Below are 18,262 nucleotides of genomic sequence, written 5' to 3'. Positions count from 1 at the left end.
GTGGAAGCTCTGATGTGGTCTCACCAGGTGACTGGCTATGAGTAGTATTTGGTCCTTCTGTCCATGAGGTTAGTTGCAACTGTGAGATGAGGTAAGTGCCAGTTCGTGGTCAGAGCTGTTGTTTTTGCCAGGCAGCAGCTGTGCTGCTCTTCAGCTGCAGCTGTTTGGTTATCTCCTCTCCCAGCAAGGTGGGGCAATTCAGTTCTGAATCCTACCCTCGGTCCCATGAGATCAGCTCTGGGATCTACCATGTGTTCCACTTTGGGAGGTTGGCCTGTTGCTCCACCCCTGCTCTCAACCTTTGTGTCTCTCCCAACGTCTGCTGGATGCTAGTGGTTCCTGTGGGAGGTTGGCTTGTTCCCCCACCCCTGCTCTATGTACCACATTTTAGACCAGGATAAAAAGTAGACTGGGTATAATTTAAAAGGAAATGATTATTTTTTCCAAAAGGGTATACAAACATATACGAGGAAAACAGATGAACAGCTCTATCCTGCTACACAAACAACGAGATTTTAAAATATTTTTTGTTTTCTGGTGGTAATGGGGTTTGAACTCAGGGCCTCATGCTTGTTAGGAAGGCGCTCTACCACTTGAGCCACTCCACCAGCCCCAAATTACTTTACCTTTAACTAATTTTAAAATTTAGATTTTAGCTGGGCGCAAGTAGCTCTCACCTATAAACCTAGCTGTTTGGGAGGCAGAGAGATCAGGAGGATGCAGTTCCAAGCCAGCTTGGAAAAATAGTTCTTGAGGGATGATGGAGTGGCTCAGCTGTTAAGAGTGCCTGCCTAGCAAGCATGAGGTCCTGAGTTAAAGCCCTAGTACCAGAAAAAAACAAAGAAAAAGGAAAATAGTTCTTGATATCCTATCTCAATGCTCAAAACAAAAAAGGGATGGTGGGGTAGCTCAAGTGGTAGAGAGTCTGCCTAGCAGGCATGAGGCCTTGAGTTCAAACCCCAGTACTGCCAAAAAAAAAATTAGATTTGAATATATCAGTACCTTCTTGTCATTCTATGAACTTAAGAAACTATAGCTGTGAGCCATCAAAGGATTGTAGATGTTCAATCAAGGTTTGAGAAATTAAGATTATTAGGTCAAGAATCAGAACCTCATTCATTACTTTGAATCATTAGTGTTTTGCAAATAGGAGGAAATATGTGCAGTAATACAGCACTCATGTATGTGCTTATCTGAAAGTATAAGGAATTGCTCTGCTGTGTCACCACTGCACATTCCTTGGCTGATTGTTTTTAAGGTTTGCCACAGCTGGGTGAAGATGAGATGCCGAGGAGTAACAATCTTATCTCTAGTTATTATCCTAGACTTTTTGTCATATCTTTATCTGAACATATCACCAGTGGTAGCTTATCTCTGATCATGGTAGTGAATGTCTCTCAAATTATTCATACTACCTTCAACATACAAGTATCTTTGGTTTATGTCACTGACTTTTTTTTGGCAGTACTGGGGTTTGAACTCAGGGCTTCACACTTGCTAGGCAGGCGCTCTACCACTTAAAGCTACTCCATTAGCTATCATTGAGTTTTAACGATAATTCCTGGTACCTTAAGTGCTCTCATAAAAAAAAGACAATGCTTTCAGATATTTTGAGCTTTGAAATAAACATGTATCTTAAGATGAGGCAGTAATGACTCTGGGTTTCTGAAATAATCATACTTGAACATAGGTATGTATTTACCTGCTTCTTCAGGGTTTCTTATTTCAAACTCTAATAAGTTTTCTTGTTTTTCTTCTATACCTTGTAGAATGGCACTAATGGTCTGATGCTGTCAGATAAGAATATTAGAAACTTTATTACAAGAGGGTACATGTACTCTTTGACATGCTACTAACATGCAGTAACTAATATGCTGCTAAAATGCTTGTTTCTCTTTATGCTCAAAATGTACTCATATTTTAATGTAACCTTAATGTATGAATATTGCAGATTTTTAAAAAGTAAACTTAAATATATCTTGATTTATGTAGTGTATCTCCTGGAAAACAGAATGAAAGAGAAGCACACATATAAGGAAACATCATTTTCACTGACTGTTGCTAAAATTATAGGCATCAGAGAGAAACAAACTCAGCACATAATACTTGAAGATCACATGTATGCAACAAGTTCACTTTAAGGCTTTATGATTCATTGTATAGTACTAAAATCTCACACATAACCTTAGAAATACATGACACTATGCTCTCAAAAGTTCACAAAGAGGGTTTAATTCTACCCCTTTACACCCCTGTCAGTACTAATATTCCTCCTGAGGTGCCCTCAATGCATTCTGCTCAGACCTCTCTATTTCTTATGAGAGAGAATTATGGAGTGAGTTCCAGAACCAGACTGCCTGGGTGTGAATCCTGACTCCACCTCTTAGAACTAGGTAATAGCTCTGTGCCTGAACTGACGCATACATGTAAAATGCTAAGGACAATGACAGCACAAAGTCAGAGCTCAGTATTGGTTATGATTACATAAACTTCATCTCCTACATAAAACCTCTGACTAATCTAATCCATACTGATATCTCTTTTTCAGAATTACTTAAGAATTTCAGTTACATAATTTAGCATTATGTCTATAGCATTATCATCATATTTCCTCATAAAGATAATAAGATCTTATAGGGAAAAACATGGTTTTTGTATTCATGTATGTGTTCCACATTCCTGGGTACATAGCTGTTGCTCAAGAAATGGTAACAGATGGATTCACTCATCTATCCTTTCACAAATTCTCAATACATAATACGCATTCATTTTTGAAGTGTGTAGCCTTCTGAAGTACGTTACTCTGAAATTTTACTTTGGTGCTTAAAAGGGATATGAAAAATATATACAACAGAATCATCTAATTATTTTATAAAGCAATATCAATGTAGTCATTTATTAAATGAATCAAGTGAAACTGCATGAATGTGCAAAACAAACAAACAAAACTCCCAGGTTTAGCTCTTTATAATGAATTGCTTAGAGTTATAAAAGCAAACCAAAACCTACACTTGTGCCCAGGATAAGCACATAACCTAACTTAATCTCAAGGTTAAGTTAAAGAAAATATCTTTTGCTGCCAATTTTCCTTTCTATCTTACTCACATTGTACATGTATTCAATCTTGGCTACAATGGGCCAATATTTATTAAAAATAATATTTTATTAAGGATGATCCACTGCTTAAGTCTGTGTTTAATAAACTTTGTTTTTGTCAAGCTGTATCAAATATGTATTTACTGAGCAACTGCAAGGCCATTTTGCAAATATCTCCTTTTTATTTGATGGGTTTTACAGCAAACTCTATCACTATAAACTAGGTACCTTTCCTTTTTTTCTATTCAGAGTTTTTTCTATGCACTATATATCTTAGACAGTTTGGGGAGTGAGTGAGTAAAAACTCACAAACACTATAACAGTGGCAGTGTTTGTGGAATAAAAAGTAGACAAATAATTCATGCTAGGTGTGAAGAACAGCAGCTAATCCACTCTCCTGTATTCAAGCAGATAACTGAGAGTTAACCATAGAACACATCTTCTTAGCTTATTCTGTTCAATTATGCTACCTTATTTTTTATGACAAAAATAAGCAACTGAAAACATTTTCAACTTGTGTATCCTTGAAATGGAAAGAATGCTGTCAATAGCCACAGTTGGCTGGACCAAAGAATGCCATTTTCTAGGCTGAAGAATGAAAGAATTTCAATTTCACTCACCACAGCAAGGCTTTCTCTTCTTTTTGTTTGGTGTGAAGAAGGTGGGTCAACAGTTTTGTCATTATCACAAAAATACTGTTTATACCGTTTTGACTGAATAGCAGGAATCTTTACTTTAAAAAAATGAAGTTAGAAAAAAGAATGTTCAAAATTTAGCTTTGTTTTAATGGTGATAGGGCTGGGAAGGACAAATTACTCTACAATTAATATGTCTTAATGTTAAGTAGTATCTTAATATTTCCATTGACTAATTACAGATATCATTTACTGAGCATTTACCATACGCTAGAATGAAAACACTTTCTGTGAATCATCTTATTTAATCTTCATATGAACTCCCTGAAGCTTCAGATAAATTTAGGAAGTTGTCCACTGTCAGTCACATGGCTAGTATTGAAACTAGATCTTATCTGACTCCATGTCTGTACTCTTAATCACTATGACTGTATTTCATTGCTCTGAAGAGTCCTCTTGGACCCTTCTTCCCTTATGGATTCCCTTTATCCATATTACCTTTTTCCTTATACCCTCATCCCTCTGGAGGTATCTGATCAAGAAAGTGTACACATAAGAAACAACAAGACTTATGTGAATAAATGTGGCACTTTATGACAGAATTCCAAGTGCAGTATTTCTCTGGTATGCTGTGCTCAGCTAAATCAGGGGAACTGAACCTTCAGGTATGGCTGTAAGAGAGGAAGAGAGAGATGTTGGAGGCTCTAAGAAAAGCCCTGACCATATAGACTTACTGTATGGTGGCAGGCAATAGAAAGAGAAGACTTTTAGCAGTCTTGACCTTGACCTATTACACAGTGAATATTCTTGGTTCTGACTAATCATATCAATAATTATAACTTCCTTGAAAATCAATGGTTGGTGAGGAGGGAGGAAGACTAGAGAAGCGTGTGACAGGGGTCACACTAGCATTCTCCTTCATAGCAAAAGTAGTATGTCCTGAGTTTCTCCTTCTACGTGTCAAGGCTCAAGCATGGGGGAAAAGGAAGAACAATTTCCTCTCTTCAGCATTTAATAAAGTGTAAAACATTGCTAAAAATTGATTCACAAAATTTTGCCTGGTTATACATTCACTTTAATCATTCTTTTCACTATAATATGTATTACACACACACAAGTATATCATTAGAATATTAGATTCTTGAAAAGTAGGCATGAATCTAACCAATGTAGGAATCATTGCAAGTTTTGAAGAAATAAATCTTAGTTGCAAAGACTTCAGCATAATGAAGTCTTACTATAAGTAAACTAATCTCCCCAGTTTCAGTTATGTCTCTTTCTCAATTAATGTTTGGTTAATGAATGATAGAAGTTTCATTATAACATGTAATTTTAATCCAATAGGATCATATGGGGTTGGGGATATAGTGAAGTGGTAAAGCACTTGTCTAGCATACATTAGGCCCTGGGTTTGATCCCCAGTACCGTGGAAAAGAAATAAAGAAACAGAGAGACACAGAGAGAGAGAGAGAGAAAGAAGAGGGAGGGAAGAAGGGAGGAAGGAAAAGAAAAAAGTTAATAGATTATAAATTAAACCAAATTTGAAAATGCTAATTTCTAAAAACAATGAATTTTCAAGAGTTTAATAAATATAGGAAACATGTATGCCCAGTTATGAAACAACTTATATTGCAAATGTGAAGATTTTATTTTTCTAAACATAAGTACATACCTGTTTAAAATAGCAAGCAATATTGACATACATACCACTGACTGTAGCATTGCTCTCATCTCTATTATTAGTCTCAATAGCACCATAAGATTTTAGCAGCTCTTTCATTCTGTCATCATCTGCTTCATCAAAAGCAGTCTTCTGTTTTTTATTCTTTTTATTAGGGTCTGCTCCATGTTGTAGTAATATTTCAGCTGCCTACAAGGCAGTGTTTCAAAGTTATTTTTACACATCTCTGTTTTCATCTTAAGACACTACTACCAAGCATTAGAAGTTATCAAAAATTGCCTATGAACTATGATCAAGAAAAATTTTGGTTCAATGTGGTATAGCAACTATAAACTGACTCATCAATTTAGAGTGACTGGTCCTCACAAGAGAACTGCAAAACGTGATTAACATGAAATACAATGTGCTGCCTTCACTGAAGTAAAAGGTAGGCATGGGTAGGTCAACTTCTAGATCACTTCTGCCCAGCAGAACTTTCTGTAATTATTTTCTGTATCTGCTATGTTCTATTGAGTAGTGACTAGTCACATGTGGCTGCTGAGCACTTGAAATGTGGCTAGTTAAATGAAAAACTGAATATTTTTATTTTATTAAACGAATTCAAATTTAAATAGCTAAATACAACTCATAGCTACCCTACCGGACAGCACTGGTCTAGATGCTGGGCAGATTCAGCTGCTTGCATACAAATGTGGATTCACTAATGCCCAGAACATTTTCCTAACTCATTAACAGAGCCCCTTTTTCCCCCAAGCTACTGTAGGATGGGGTAAAGAAGAGGGCAAGAGTCACTTCAGAACTCTGTTATATTACGAACTATATTATAGACTGCCATCAAACAAGTTGAATAATGTTCTATTTGAACTATATTTTGAGTGAATTAATATAGCAACCTAATATTCATTCTAATATTCTCCCTATGGAAATATGCATTCTAAATATCCTTATACTCACAGTATATTAAAGACAGAGAAGGAAATTAGAAATAATCTCCTCCAAGTCCATCCTTTTACAGAAAGGAAACTGAGGCCAAAGAAGTTATAACATCTTTTTAGAGAAAAAGTTTCTAATACAAATAAAGTTACTCTTTAGAGTAACTCAAAAGTTGCATATTTGAAATTGTATTTGATCAAAACTAAGAATGGCTAGTAATTGGATTTTGGTTATAAATCAAGTAGTTAAAAAAAAAAAACAGCCAGTAATTTCACTTGTAGAAGGCAAGCAAATGACTTAAAGTATTGAAAAACTGATTAGAAAAAGCTGGTCAGGATCTTGTTAAAATGGAAATATAATGTGCCAGTAGATTTTTATCATTCTGCTTATGGCCAGGAATGAAGAGACAGAGAAATTTAGGAGTCAATGAGTGAGTAGAAATGACTAAGTATAGCCCTTATTTGCTCTGTATGCCTAGAGATATCACAGTACAAACCACAGCACCCTTGTTTTAAAGTCAAGTATACAAACTCCAGCCACTTAAAGCCATGTCCTTGGACTTATCATTTGTGAACCTCATTTTTTTTATCACCTATGAGGATTAAATGTGATCCCTTGTGAAATATCTGGCACACAGTAGTAGGCTTTTAACAAAACTCTTACTGTGTATGTTGTTGCATGTCTATAATCCTAGCACTCAGGAGGCTGAAGCAGGGTTATAAGTTTGAGGCCATCCTAGGCTACACAGTGAGACTGTCTCAACAAACAAACAAAATCTTAACTCCCTCTTATCTCATGTTTTCTGTAGAGAGGTGAAAAGGCCAACTGAGATAATGACAGGCAGTATATAAAATGTATAAAAAAAGATTCCTGCAAAGACTTTTGAGTAAGCCTATATATATGTACCTTAGTGAAGTCTGAATAAAGGTATGGAAAGGAATTTTTATTTACTTTTAAGTGATAGGATCAGTAGGGATTTGATCCATAGGTTGTAAGCCTGATTTATATCAATAAAGTAAGTACAAAGTTATTTAAAATACAGCTTTCTTAGACTTTCCCCAGAGATTAAGTTAGCACTGAAAGTGTAGTCCTTAATCTTCAGAAATATCTTTCTATCACGTGCGGGAGAGAGAAAGTTATCTTCAGAAAAGGCAGCTTGTCTAGACTCTTAAAAATTTAGGGCTTATTAGTAAAACTATTTTTCCACTAAGGTCTTTAATATATCAACATGGTTTTATTTAATGTATTAGTTTTGAAGACACAAAGTACTCATCCTAGAATGAGACCATAAACAGCTGTTCTTCCTCTTCCTCCAACTCCCCCACCTCCTTTTTAAAATTTATTTCTGTGTGTGTGTGTGTGTGTGTGTGTGTGTGTGTGTTGTAGTAATAGGGATTCAACTCAGTGCCTTGTCCTTGCTAGCAAGTTCTCTACCATTTGAACCACACCTCTAATAGCTGTTTTTTCAATAATACTTCTTAGTAGAAAAAATGAAGGAGAACAGCAACAGGGAAGCAAGACACTAAATAAGAAAGTTAAAACTAAAGTTGCAAGAGAGCTCCAGGCAATTCGATATGGTAGGTCTGAGGGCCAAAAAATTTTGCAAAGATTTGGTGACCAAGAAATTGTCCCCTCACCTGTTTTTTTTTTTTTTAAAGTCAGCATTCCTGAAGTGATCACTACTATAATCATGACTTAGAAGCATTACATTAGCACCAAAAATTCCCACCTGCCCTTCTGCAGTCAATTCCTACCAAGACCTTTTGGCCCCAGGCAACTCATGATCTCCTTCTATCACTTTAAATTTTTCCATTTACAGAATTCTTATGAATGGAATGACACATATGACCACTATATGTGTCTATGACCACTATATGTGGTCTTTTGTGTCTCATCTTTGACTTAGCCTGATGCTTCTGAGTTTCACCCATATTGATAGGTGTATCAATAGCATGTTCCCTTTAACAATTTAATTATTAGCATACCAGTTGACAGACATTTGGGGTCCCTTCCAGTTTTTTGGATATTAAGAATAAAGCTCTGTGCATATTTTAGTGCAAGTCTGTGTATGGACAGAAAGTTTATATTTCTCTTGGGAAATACATAGGCGTGGCCCCAATAATCCCTTTGGTAAGTGTATATATATTTTTCCTTTGTGGTGCTGGGGAATAAACCCAGGGTTTCATGCATACCATACAAATGCTCTACAACTGAGCTACACCCCCAGACTGGTAAGCGCATTCTTAATGTAATAAAAAGTTGTCGAATTGTTTTCCCAAATGTACCATTTTGCTTTGCCAAGGAGATTCCAAGATGGCGGCTACAGGGAGGAAGCAGAAAGCGTGACTCCTAAAGTGAAACCATGAAGAGACACAGGAAACACACCTTGCAGGCAAAGCCACTGAGAAGAGGCAATACGTTGACCCCTCCATACCTCCAGCCTGCACAAAGCATCTCCACATCACGTTGAATGGAGAAACCAGGAGGGCCCCCAGGCCACCAGACGCCCACGTATAAGGTGAGCTAAGTGGTATGCGGTACTCACACTGACAACCCTGGGCCAGATCAGCATAGCCCCCTGGACAGACCGACCCCCACCCAAGGAAAAAAAGAGAAACTGAGTAATAAGCAATAAGAACAATAAAGGCACGTAGCAAAGAGGGTGGGGCACCCTAAGTGCCGAAGCGGGGTGGGGGGGGGAGGGAATCCCTCCTGGAACTATAAATAAACAAGCTGGGCCTGGCCGGAGATGGTGGGAACAGCAGCACATGCCCAGCAACCAAGAGCGGGAAAGCTTGTGAGAGTGGCAGAGGGAGGAAAACTCCACAGGAGAGGGGGGAGACCCACCTCCCACATGAGCTGTAAACAAACACTCGGCCAGCAGGAGCAGCAGCACATGCCCAGCAAGCAAGAGCAGGAAAACTTGAAAAAGCAGCGGTGGGAGGAAAACTCCACAGGAAGGGGGAGAAGACCCACTTCCCAGTGAACTGTAAATAAACACGCAGGCCTGTAAAAGCGGGTGCAGTGTCACCTCCCTCAGTGTGCTTGGAAGGGGAAAGCTTGTAGCAGAGACTTGTGCACAGAACTCTGAGTAAACAAAGCCTGCAGGGCCAGGTGAGTGCTAAACTCACCCCAGAGATCGGCATAAATAACGCCACCAGCAACAGCAGGCTAATAGCAGCAGCCAGGCAAGCCACAGCTGCAGATAGCCATTCACAGACCTGTCTCCAGACTCTTTTTTTCTCTCTCCCTATCACTGATAAGAAAACAACCAAACTACAACTGCATGCTAAAAAACACACTGAAACTGTATTGCATTTGAACTTGGGACACTTTGTGGGTTTTTTTTTTGGGGGGTGCAGTTTTGTTCTACTTTATGCTTCCCCTTTGATGAGACAACACAGAACAACATCTGAGACACCATCTCCAGCATTGGAGGCTGAGGGACGAACACCAAAATTATTAAGACTGAAACTTCATTGCATTTGAACTTGGAGGTTTTTATTTTTTATTTTGTTTTATTTTGTTTTACTTTTTTATGTATATATGTTTTCCTTTCATTTACTTATTTTTTAATTTTTATTCTTATCTCTATTCTTTATTTTTGATTTTCAGTCCTCTCACTGTCTCTCTAATGCCTTTTCAGCTTACAGTTGATTTATATCTTTGAAACTTTTTTGTTTCTTTGTTTTGTTTTTTTTTTTACTTGATTATTTGTTTCTCTCTTTTCCTTTAACTTCTTTGCTTTCCATCTCCTCTCACCCTTCCATTCTAAATATCACTAGTGCTGTTATTACAAGCCAGAAAATACTTAATTGCACACAGTACAGGGACAGTAACAACACCAAAGGCAATGACAGGAAGACAGAAAAAACAGGGAAACCAGTTTCCCCAAAGCAAAAAATTAGTACAGGAACCAAGGGAAATGAAAAAAACAGATACTCAGATCCAGACTCCAACAAAATGAGATAAACTATGCCAACGAACCCAATGAAGCCCACAAGAATAATTTAAAAGAAGACATACTACAGGTACTCAATGAGAATTTTATACACATGATACTGGATAGGGTCAACCAAAATGTACAGGAGACACTCAAGAAATTCCAAGACAACAAAAATAGAGAATTTGAAAAAGCAAAAGAAGAAATAAAGGAAACCATAGAAGCACTGTATAAACACCAAAGTGAAACAGAGAACACGATTAATAAAGAGATATATGAACTCAGTACAAAAATAGACAACATTAAAGAAGAAACGACCCAGGATATGGAAAACCTCAGAAAAAAAGAATGAAACAGAATTGCAAAACCAAATGGAAGGCTAATCCAGCAGAATAAAACAAACAGAAGACAGAATCTCAGAACTCGAAGATGAAATGGTAATTACAGGGAAAACTGAAGAACTATTAATTAAACAACTCAAGACCTGTAAAAAGAAAATGCAAGAACTCACCGACTCCATCAAAAGACCAAACTAGAGAATCATGGGCATTGAAGAAGAAGAAGAGGTGCTAGCAAAGGGAATGTGTAATATATTCAACAAAATAATAACAGAAAATTTCCCAAATCTAGAGAAAGATATTCCCATACAGATGAAAGAGGCCTCCAGGATACCAAACAGACCAGATCAAAATAGAACTACCTCACGACATATCATCAATAAAACAACAAGTTCAGAAACTAGGGAAAGAATATTGAAGGCTGTAAGAGAGAAAAAACAAATAATATACAAAGGTAAACTCACCAAAATCACAGCAGACTTCTCAACAGAAACATTAAAAGCAAGAAGAGCGTGAGGTGAGATCTTCCGGGCACTGAATGAAAATAACTTCAACCCCAGGATACTCTACCCAGCAAAACTATCATTCCAAGTAGATGGAGCAAGAAAAGTCTTCCATGATAAGCAGAAACTAAAACTCTATGTGACCACAAAGCCACCACTACAAAAGATTCTTCAAGGGATTCTGCACACAGAAAGTGAAACCCAGCATAACCATGAAAGGACAGGCAGCACCAAACTACAGGAAAAGAAAAAGCAAGAAAGTAGAGAGTAACCTCCACTTAGGTACACACAATCAAACCTTCAAACAACTAACACAACTAAATGACAGGAATCACCACATACCTATCAGTCCTAACGTTTAATGTTAATGGACTTAATTCACCCATCAAAAGGCACCGCTTGACGAAATGGATTAAAAAGGAAGACCCAACAATTTGTTGCTTACAGGAGACCCATCTCACCGATAGATATAAGCACAGGCTTAGGATGAAAAGCTGGAAGAAGATTTACCAACCAATGGCCCCCAAAAACAGGCAGGAGTAGCAATACTTATCTCTGACAAAGTAGACTTCAAACCTACACTGATCAAATGAGATAAAGAAGGACATTCCATACTAATAAAAGGGGAAATAGACCAAAAGGAAATAATAATTATCAACCTATATGCACCAATGTCAATGCACCCAATTTCATCAAACATACCCTGAAAGACCTACAAGCATATATTAACTCCAACACAGTGGTTGTGGGAGACTTTAACACCCCATTATCATTAATAGATAGGTCATCCTAACAAAAAATCAATAAAGAAATCCAAGATCTAAAATATACAATAGAGCAAATGGATCTACTTGATGTCTCCAGAACATTTTATACAACTTCTACACAATATACATTCTTCTCGGTAGCCCACGGAACCTTCTCCAAAATACACCATATCCTAGGGCACAAAGCAAGCCTCAGCAAATATAAGAAAAGAGAAATTATACCGTGCATACTATCTGATCACAATGCAGTAAAACTAGAACTCAACAACAAAAGTAAAGACAAAAAACATGCAAACAGCTGAAACTTAATAACTCATTACTTAATGAATAATGGGTCATTGATGAAATAAAAGAGGAAATTAAAAAGTTCCTGGAAGTCAATGAAAATGAAAACACAACCTACCGGAACCTATGGGACACAGCAAAGGCAGTCCTGAGAGGAAAGTTTATAGCCATGAATGCATATATTAAAAAGACTGAAAGATCACAAATCAGTGACCTAATGCTGCATCTCAAACTCCTAGAAAAACAAGAACAAGCAAATCCCAAAACAAACAGAAGGAGAGAAATGATAAAAATAAGAGCTGAAATCAATGAAATAGAAACCAAAAAAAACACACAAAGAATTAATGAAACAAAAAGTTGGTTTTTTGAAAAAATAAACAAGATCGATAGACCCCTGGCAAACATGATTAAATGAGGAGAGAAAAAATCCAAATTAGTAGAATCAGGAATGCAAAAGGGGAGATAAACAAACACCACGGAAGTCCAGGAAATCACCAGAGACTACTTCGAGAACCTATATTCAAATAAATTAAAAAATCTTAAAGAAATGGACAGATTTCTAGATACATATCACCATTCAAAACTGAACCAAGAGGATATTAATGACCTGAATAGACCTATTAACACAAAATGAAATTGAAGAAGCAATCAAGACTCTCCTCAAAAAGAAAAGTCCGGGACGTGATGGATTCTCTGCTGAATTCTATTAGACCTGTAAAGAACTGATACCAACCCTCCTTAAACTTAAACTTAAACACGAAATAGAAAGGGAAGGAAAACTGCCGAACACATTTTATGAAGCCAGTATTACACTTATCCCAAAACCAGGCAAAGATACCTCCAAAAAGGAGAACTATAGGCCAATCTCCTTAATGAACATTGATGCAAAAATCCTCAACAAAATAATGGCAAACCAAATTCAACAACACATCAAAAAGATCATTCACCACGAGCAAGTAGGCTTCATTCCAGGAATGCAATAAAACAATAAAAAATTTTAAAAAATGTACCATCTTGCATTTCCACCAACAATCTCTATGTTGTTGCATGGTCTCTCCAAATACCTGGAATTGTCAGTCTTTTAAATTTTAGTCATTCCAATGGGTACGTAATGATATATGGCTGTGGTTTTGGTTTGCTTTACCTCAATGTGAATAATCTTGAACAATTTTTTTTGGCAGTACTGGGGACTGAACCCAGAGGTTTGCACATGCTGGACAAGCACTCTACTACTTGAGTCATGTCCTACACCCATTTGTTTTGTATTTTTGTTTTTAATACTGGATTTCCCAAACACTGCCGAGGCTTGCCTGGAACTCCCACCTACCCTGAGTAGTTGGGATTACAGGCATGTGTTACCATGTCTGGCTGCCCATTCTAAAAACTTGATTGTTAATCTTACTATTAAGTTCTAAGAATTGTTTATAAAGTCTAGGAATAAGCTATTTATTAAATATATGGTTTAGGAACATATGTTCTCCCAGTGTGAAAGGCTTACCTTTTAATTTTAATAATGTCTTTGAAGAATAAAATTTTAATTTTGATGAAGTCTAACATATCATTCTTTGTCATTAGAGTTCATGCCTCTTATGTCATATTTAAGAAATCTCTGCCTATCTCAATGAAAAATCACTGTTTTCTTTTAGGAGATTGTTTTAATGCTTCCAGTTAGGCTGATGGTCCATTTCAAATTAATTTTTATATTGGTGAAAAATTAAGGGTCCATGACTTGAATGTCTTTTTTTCAAATAGAAATCCAAAAGTTCTATCTCCATTTGAAGAAAAAGTATCCTTTCTTTATTGAACTTACCTTTGTACCATTGTCAAAAATCAAGTGACAAAGTATTTTGAGTCCATTTCTAGATGTTTTATTCTTTTCAGTTATTCTCTATATAAAATTCAATGGTTCTTAACTGGGAATAATTTTGTCCCCTGGGATACATTCAGCAATGTCTGGAGACAGTTTTGGTTGTCACAAAGTGAATGTGGGTACAAGTGGCATCTACTAGGTAGAAGTCAGAGATGATACCAAGTGTCCTATAATTGTACAGGACAGTATTCCACAAAGAAACAGCTAGCCCCAAATGTTAGTAGTGTTTAGGTTGAGAAAACCCAGTCTAACCGATGTTACACCACTAACATACTTTTAAACTTTGGCAGATATAGAGTAAGTTTCTATACACGACAAGTACTGTTAACCCTCTGACATTGCTCTTTTTCAAAATTGCCTCAGCTATTTTAAGATCTTAATAGCCACAGAAATCTTAGAACTAGCTTATCAATTTCTATACAAATTTCTGTTGGAATTTTGTTTGCAATTGTAATGAATTTCTGGACCAATTTGATTAAAAGTGAAACAGCAATACTGAATCTTTTAAGCCATGAATATGGTATATCTCTCCATTTATTTAGGTCTTTTAAAATTTATCTATGTTCTTTAACATTCAGTGTAAAGGTCTTGACATATTTTAAAAAATTTATTCTTGAGCATTTAATATCTGACATAATTATAAATGGTATTGTATAGAATCACTTATTAGTTCTTGTGGATTTCATTTTCGTCATGTTATATGAAACAGAAACAGGTTTTTTTGTCATCTTATATGACAAAAAAGTAAAGAGAGCTTTACTTTTTCCTTTAGGATTTTCTTTTTCTTCCATTACTGCAATGGCTAGAATCTTCACTACAGTGTTGATCAGAAGTGGTGAATGTAGGTATCTTTGTCATGTTCCTCACACTAAGGAAAAAATATTTGATTTTTTACCATTAAATTTGAGGTTACCTGCAGGTTTTTTTGAAGGTACTCTTTATCAAATTGAGAAAATTCACTTCTATTCTTGGTTTGCTGAGAGCCTTTTTGTTTTAATCAGAAATATTGTTAATTTTTTTCAAATGCCTTTTCTGTGTACTGAGATGACAAGGCAGTTTTTCATTACTAGTCTGTTAACTTAGTAAATTACACTGATTTTCAAATATTAAACTAATCACACATTCCTAGAATAAACTCCATTTGGTTAGGTTACATTTAAAAATACTGCTGGGCTCAACATAAGAATATTTTAACAAATTTTGCATATACGTTCTCAAGAAACATTACTCTGTATTTCTGTTTACTTGTAATGCCTGTGCCTGGTTTTGACCTTAAAATAATGCTAGTATTATAATAAAAATCACTTGGAAAGTATACTCTTTTTACTTTTCTAGAAGAATTTATCTACTAGAGATGGTTTTATTTCTTCCTCAAATATTTGGTAAATTTTATCAATGAAACCACCTGAGCCTAAAACTTCTTTTGTTAGATTTTTTTTTTTTGTAAAAAAACCCTCCAAAACCACAAACTCATTTTCTTTCACAGATATAGGGCTATAAGGGTTATTTTGTGCAAGTTTGGGTAGTTTTCTTCAAAGAACTTGCCCATCTTATTTAAGCTGAATTTATTGGCATAAAATTGTAATAATACTTAGCTCCTTATTAACCTTTCAATGTCCATCTTATTTAAAATTTGTCTAGAGGCTTATGAATTTTGATAATTTCTTAAAGAGTCAACTCTTCTCTTTGCTAACTTTGATAACTTCTGTTATCTCTCTTTATTTTGCTGTTTTTTGAGCTTCTTGAGGTGGAATCCAGAGTCACTGAATTTCTAGCATAAATACTTTTTTAAGCCTTAAATTTCTATTTAAGAACTGCTTTAGCTGCATCCCAACTTTTTACATAGTAATTTTTATTTAGTTCAAAATGTTTTATAATTTCCCTTGTAATTTTTTTCTGAGACCTATGGGTTATCTAGAAGTGTATGGGAAAATTTCTAAATAGTTAAGGATTTTCTAAACCTCTTTTGGTTATTGACTAGGAGTTGTGTTCCATTTTGGTTAGAGAATATACTAACCAAAGTCTCTTAAATTTATTGAAACCTGTTTTATAGCCCAGGATATGGCCTGTACTAGTGAATGTTCTGTGAGCACTTGAAAAATGTATATCGTGCTATTCTTGTTGACAACTTCAATACATGTCAAATAGGTAACTTAGTCGATGTTAGTCAAGGCTTCTATATTCAGAATGAATAGTTTTTAGATCGCTTATTGAAAGAATTGCAATCTCCAACTGTAACTGTAGATTTTTCTATTTTCATTTAAGTTCTATCAGCTATTTTTCATGTATTTGAAACTTATTATTGTGTGCATGCACATTTAGAATGCTTATGTCTCCTTTCTGAATTGTCCCCTTTATTCTTATGAAATGTTCTTCTTTATTCTTGGCAGTAATACTTGCTTGGAAATCTATTTTGTCATATGCAAAGTCATTCTTTCTTTTGCTCATTGTATGGTTAGCTTATCTTTTCCCATAATTCAACTTTGAACTTATCTGTGTTTATATGTAAGATGAGTTTCTTATAGACTACATTTAGTTGGGTCTTGCTTCTTTGTCCAATCTGACAATCTCTGCCTTTTAATTGGAGGGATGCTGTAGTTGGGATCTGGAATGTCCCAAAGGCCCACGTGTTAAAGGCTTAGTTTCCAAGTTGGCACCATTGGGAAGCAGTGAAAACATGAAGAGGTAGGGCCAGTGGGAAGTCTTGCAGTCACTGGAGACTTGCCCTTGAAGGGGACCGTGGATCCCATTTTCTCCCTCTTAACTCTCTTTTACTTTCTAGCTATGGAGGGAATAGGCTTTGCTCAGCCAGGTGCTCCCTGCCATGATTCTCCATCACCAAAGGCCCAAAGCAACAAGGTAAATCAATTATGGACTGAAACCTGTGAAACCAAGAGCCAAAATAAAACTATCTTTTTTATTTAAGTTGATTTATCTTTTATCAAATAGAACTTTTCTTAAAATAAAGATAATAAAAGTATATGGATGTAACTCAGTGGTAGAAAACTTGCCTAGCATGCATGAGGCCCAGATTTGAACCCCTATATGGCCAAAAAATAATTAAAATCAAACTTCATGCCAGGTGCTGATGGCTCACTCCTATAATCCTAATTACTTGGGAGGCCAAGATTGGTAGGATCATGGTTTGAGGCCAGCTTGGGTAAATAGACCCTATTTCCAAAATAACCAGAGAAAAATGGACTGGTGGGGTGTAGCCTGAGGAGTAGAACAACTGCTTTGTAAGCATGAAGCCCTGAGTTCAAACTTCAGTCCCACCAAAACCAAAAGGCCTTAATTTCAAAAAGCATGGGACATTACAGTGATGGAAAGCTGACTAATACAGTGATTAGATCACTTACATTTAAAATGATTATCAGTAAGGCAGGGCTTAAGTCTACCATCTTGCCATTTATTTTCTAATTGTCTCGTGTGTCTTTTTGTTCTTTTTGCCTATTTTCTTTACCTATTTTGAGTAGAATATTTACAGTTTGATTTTATCTCCTCTATTGCATGATTTACACCTCATTATTTTTATATGACTGCTTTATGGTTTTGAATACACATGCATGCATGTATATGTTATTTCTTTGTTTCTGGAGTGCTAATGATTGAACCCATGCTAGGCAAGTGCTCTGTCACTGAGCTACATCCCCAGACTCAATATGTATCTTTAAGTTATCACATCTACCTTTGGATAATAAATCACCTCATGCATATTATAAGAATCTTGCAACATAATTCTTCCATTTCTCCCATCCATTTCTTCTGTAATACTCTCATCATTCACTTTAAATACATGTTCTAAGTTCCACAGTGGAATATTATTTTTATTCTAAGCAGTATAATCTAGTGAAATTTGTAAAATGATAGTCTTTTTTTACCCACATATTCATCATATCTGGAATTTTATTCTTTTATAAATCCAAATTTCTTTCTGGAATAATGTTCCTTCTGCCTGAAAAATTTACCTTAATATTTTTAGTACAGTGATGTATACAATAAATTCTCTTAGCTCTTACTTGTCTAAAAAGTCTGTGTTTGATCTTCATTTTCTAAAAATTAAGATGTAATTCACATACCGTAAAATTCACCCCCTTAGCTAACACAAGTCAATGAATTTTGATATGTTCATACAGTCATACAACTATCACCACTTTCATTTCTCACCCCCAAAATAAATTCCATTTCCACTAGTAATCAGTCCTCATTTC

At 35.9% G+C, this 18,262-nt stretch overlaps 1 protein-coding gene across 6 annotated transcripts in view; it reads right to left on the bottom strand.

The window, feature by feature from the left end:
• The window catches only part of Ankrd31 (ankyrin repeat domain 31), a 186,755-nt gene that overhangs the window by 62,391 nt on the left and 106,102 nt on the right, over window positions 1-18,262 (bottom strand). For all 6 annotated transcript variants that reach the window (XM_074077275.1, XM_074077276.1, XM_074077279.1 and 3 more), the window contains 3 exons: window positions 5,439-5,601; window positions 3,717-3,829; window positions 1,703-1,790 (listed from right to left, as the gene is read on the bottom strand). In XM_074077275.1, coding sequence (XP_073933376.1) covers window positions 1,703-1,790; window positions 3,717-3,829; window positions 5,439-5,601 — 364 coding nt within the window. The remainder of the gene's footprint in view (window positions 1-1,702; window positions 1,791-3,716; window positions 3,830-5,438; window positions 5,602-18,262) is intronic.

The sequence above is a fragment of the Castor canadensis genome, chromosome 6, assembly GCF_047511655.1.
Source record: "Castor canadensis chromosome 6, mCasCan1.hap1v2, whole genome shotgun sequence".
Taxonomy (NCBI): domain Eukaryota; kingdom Metazoa; phylum Chordata; class Mammalia; order Rodentia; family Castoridae; genus Castor; species Castor canadensis.
Note: the sequence above shows the minus strand (reverse complement) of the source record. Positions and strands in the feature narration are given on the sequence as shown.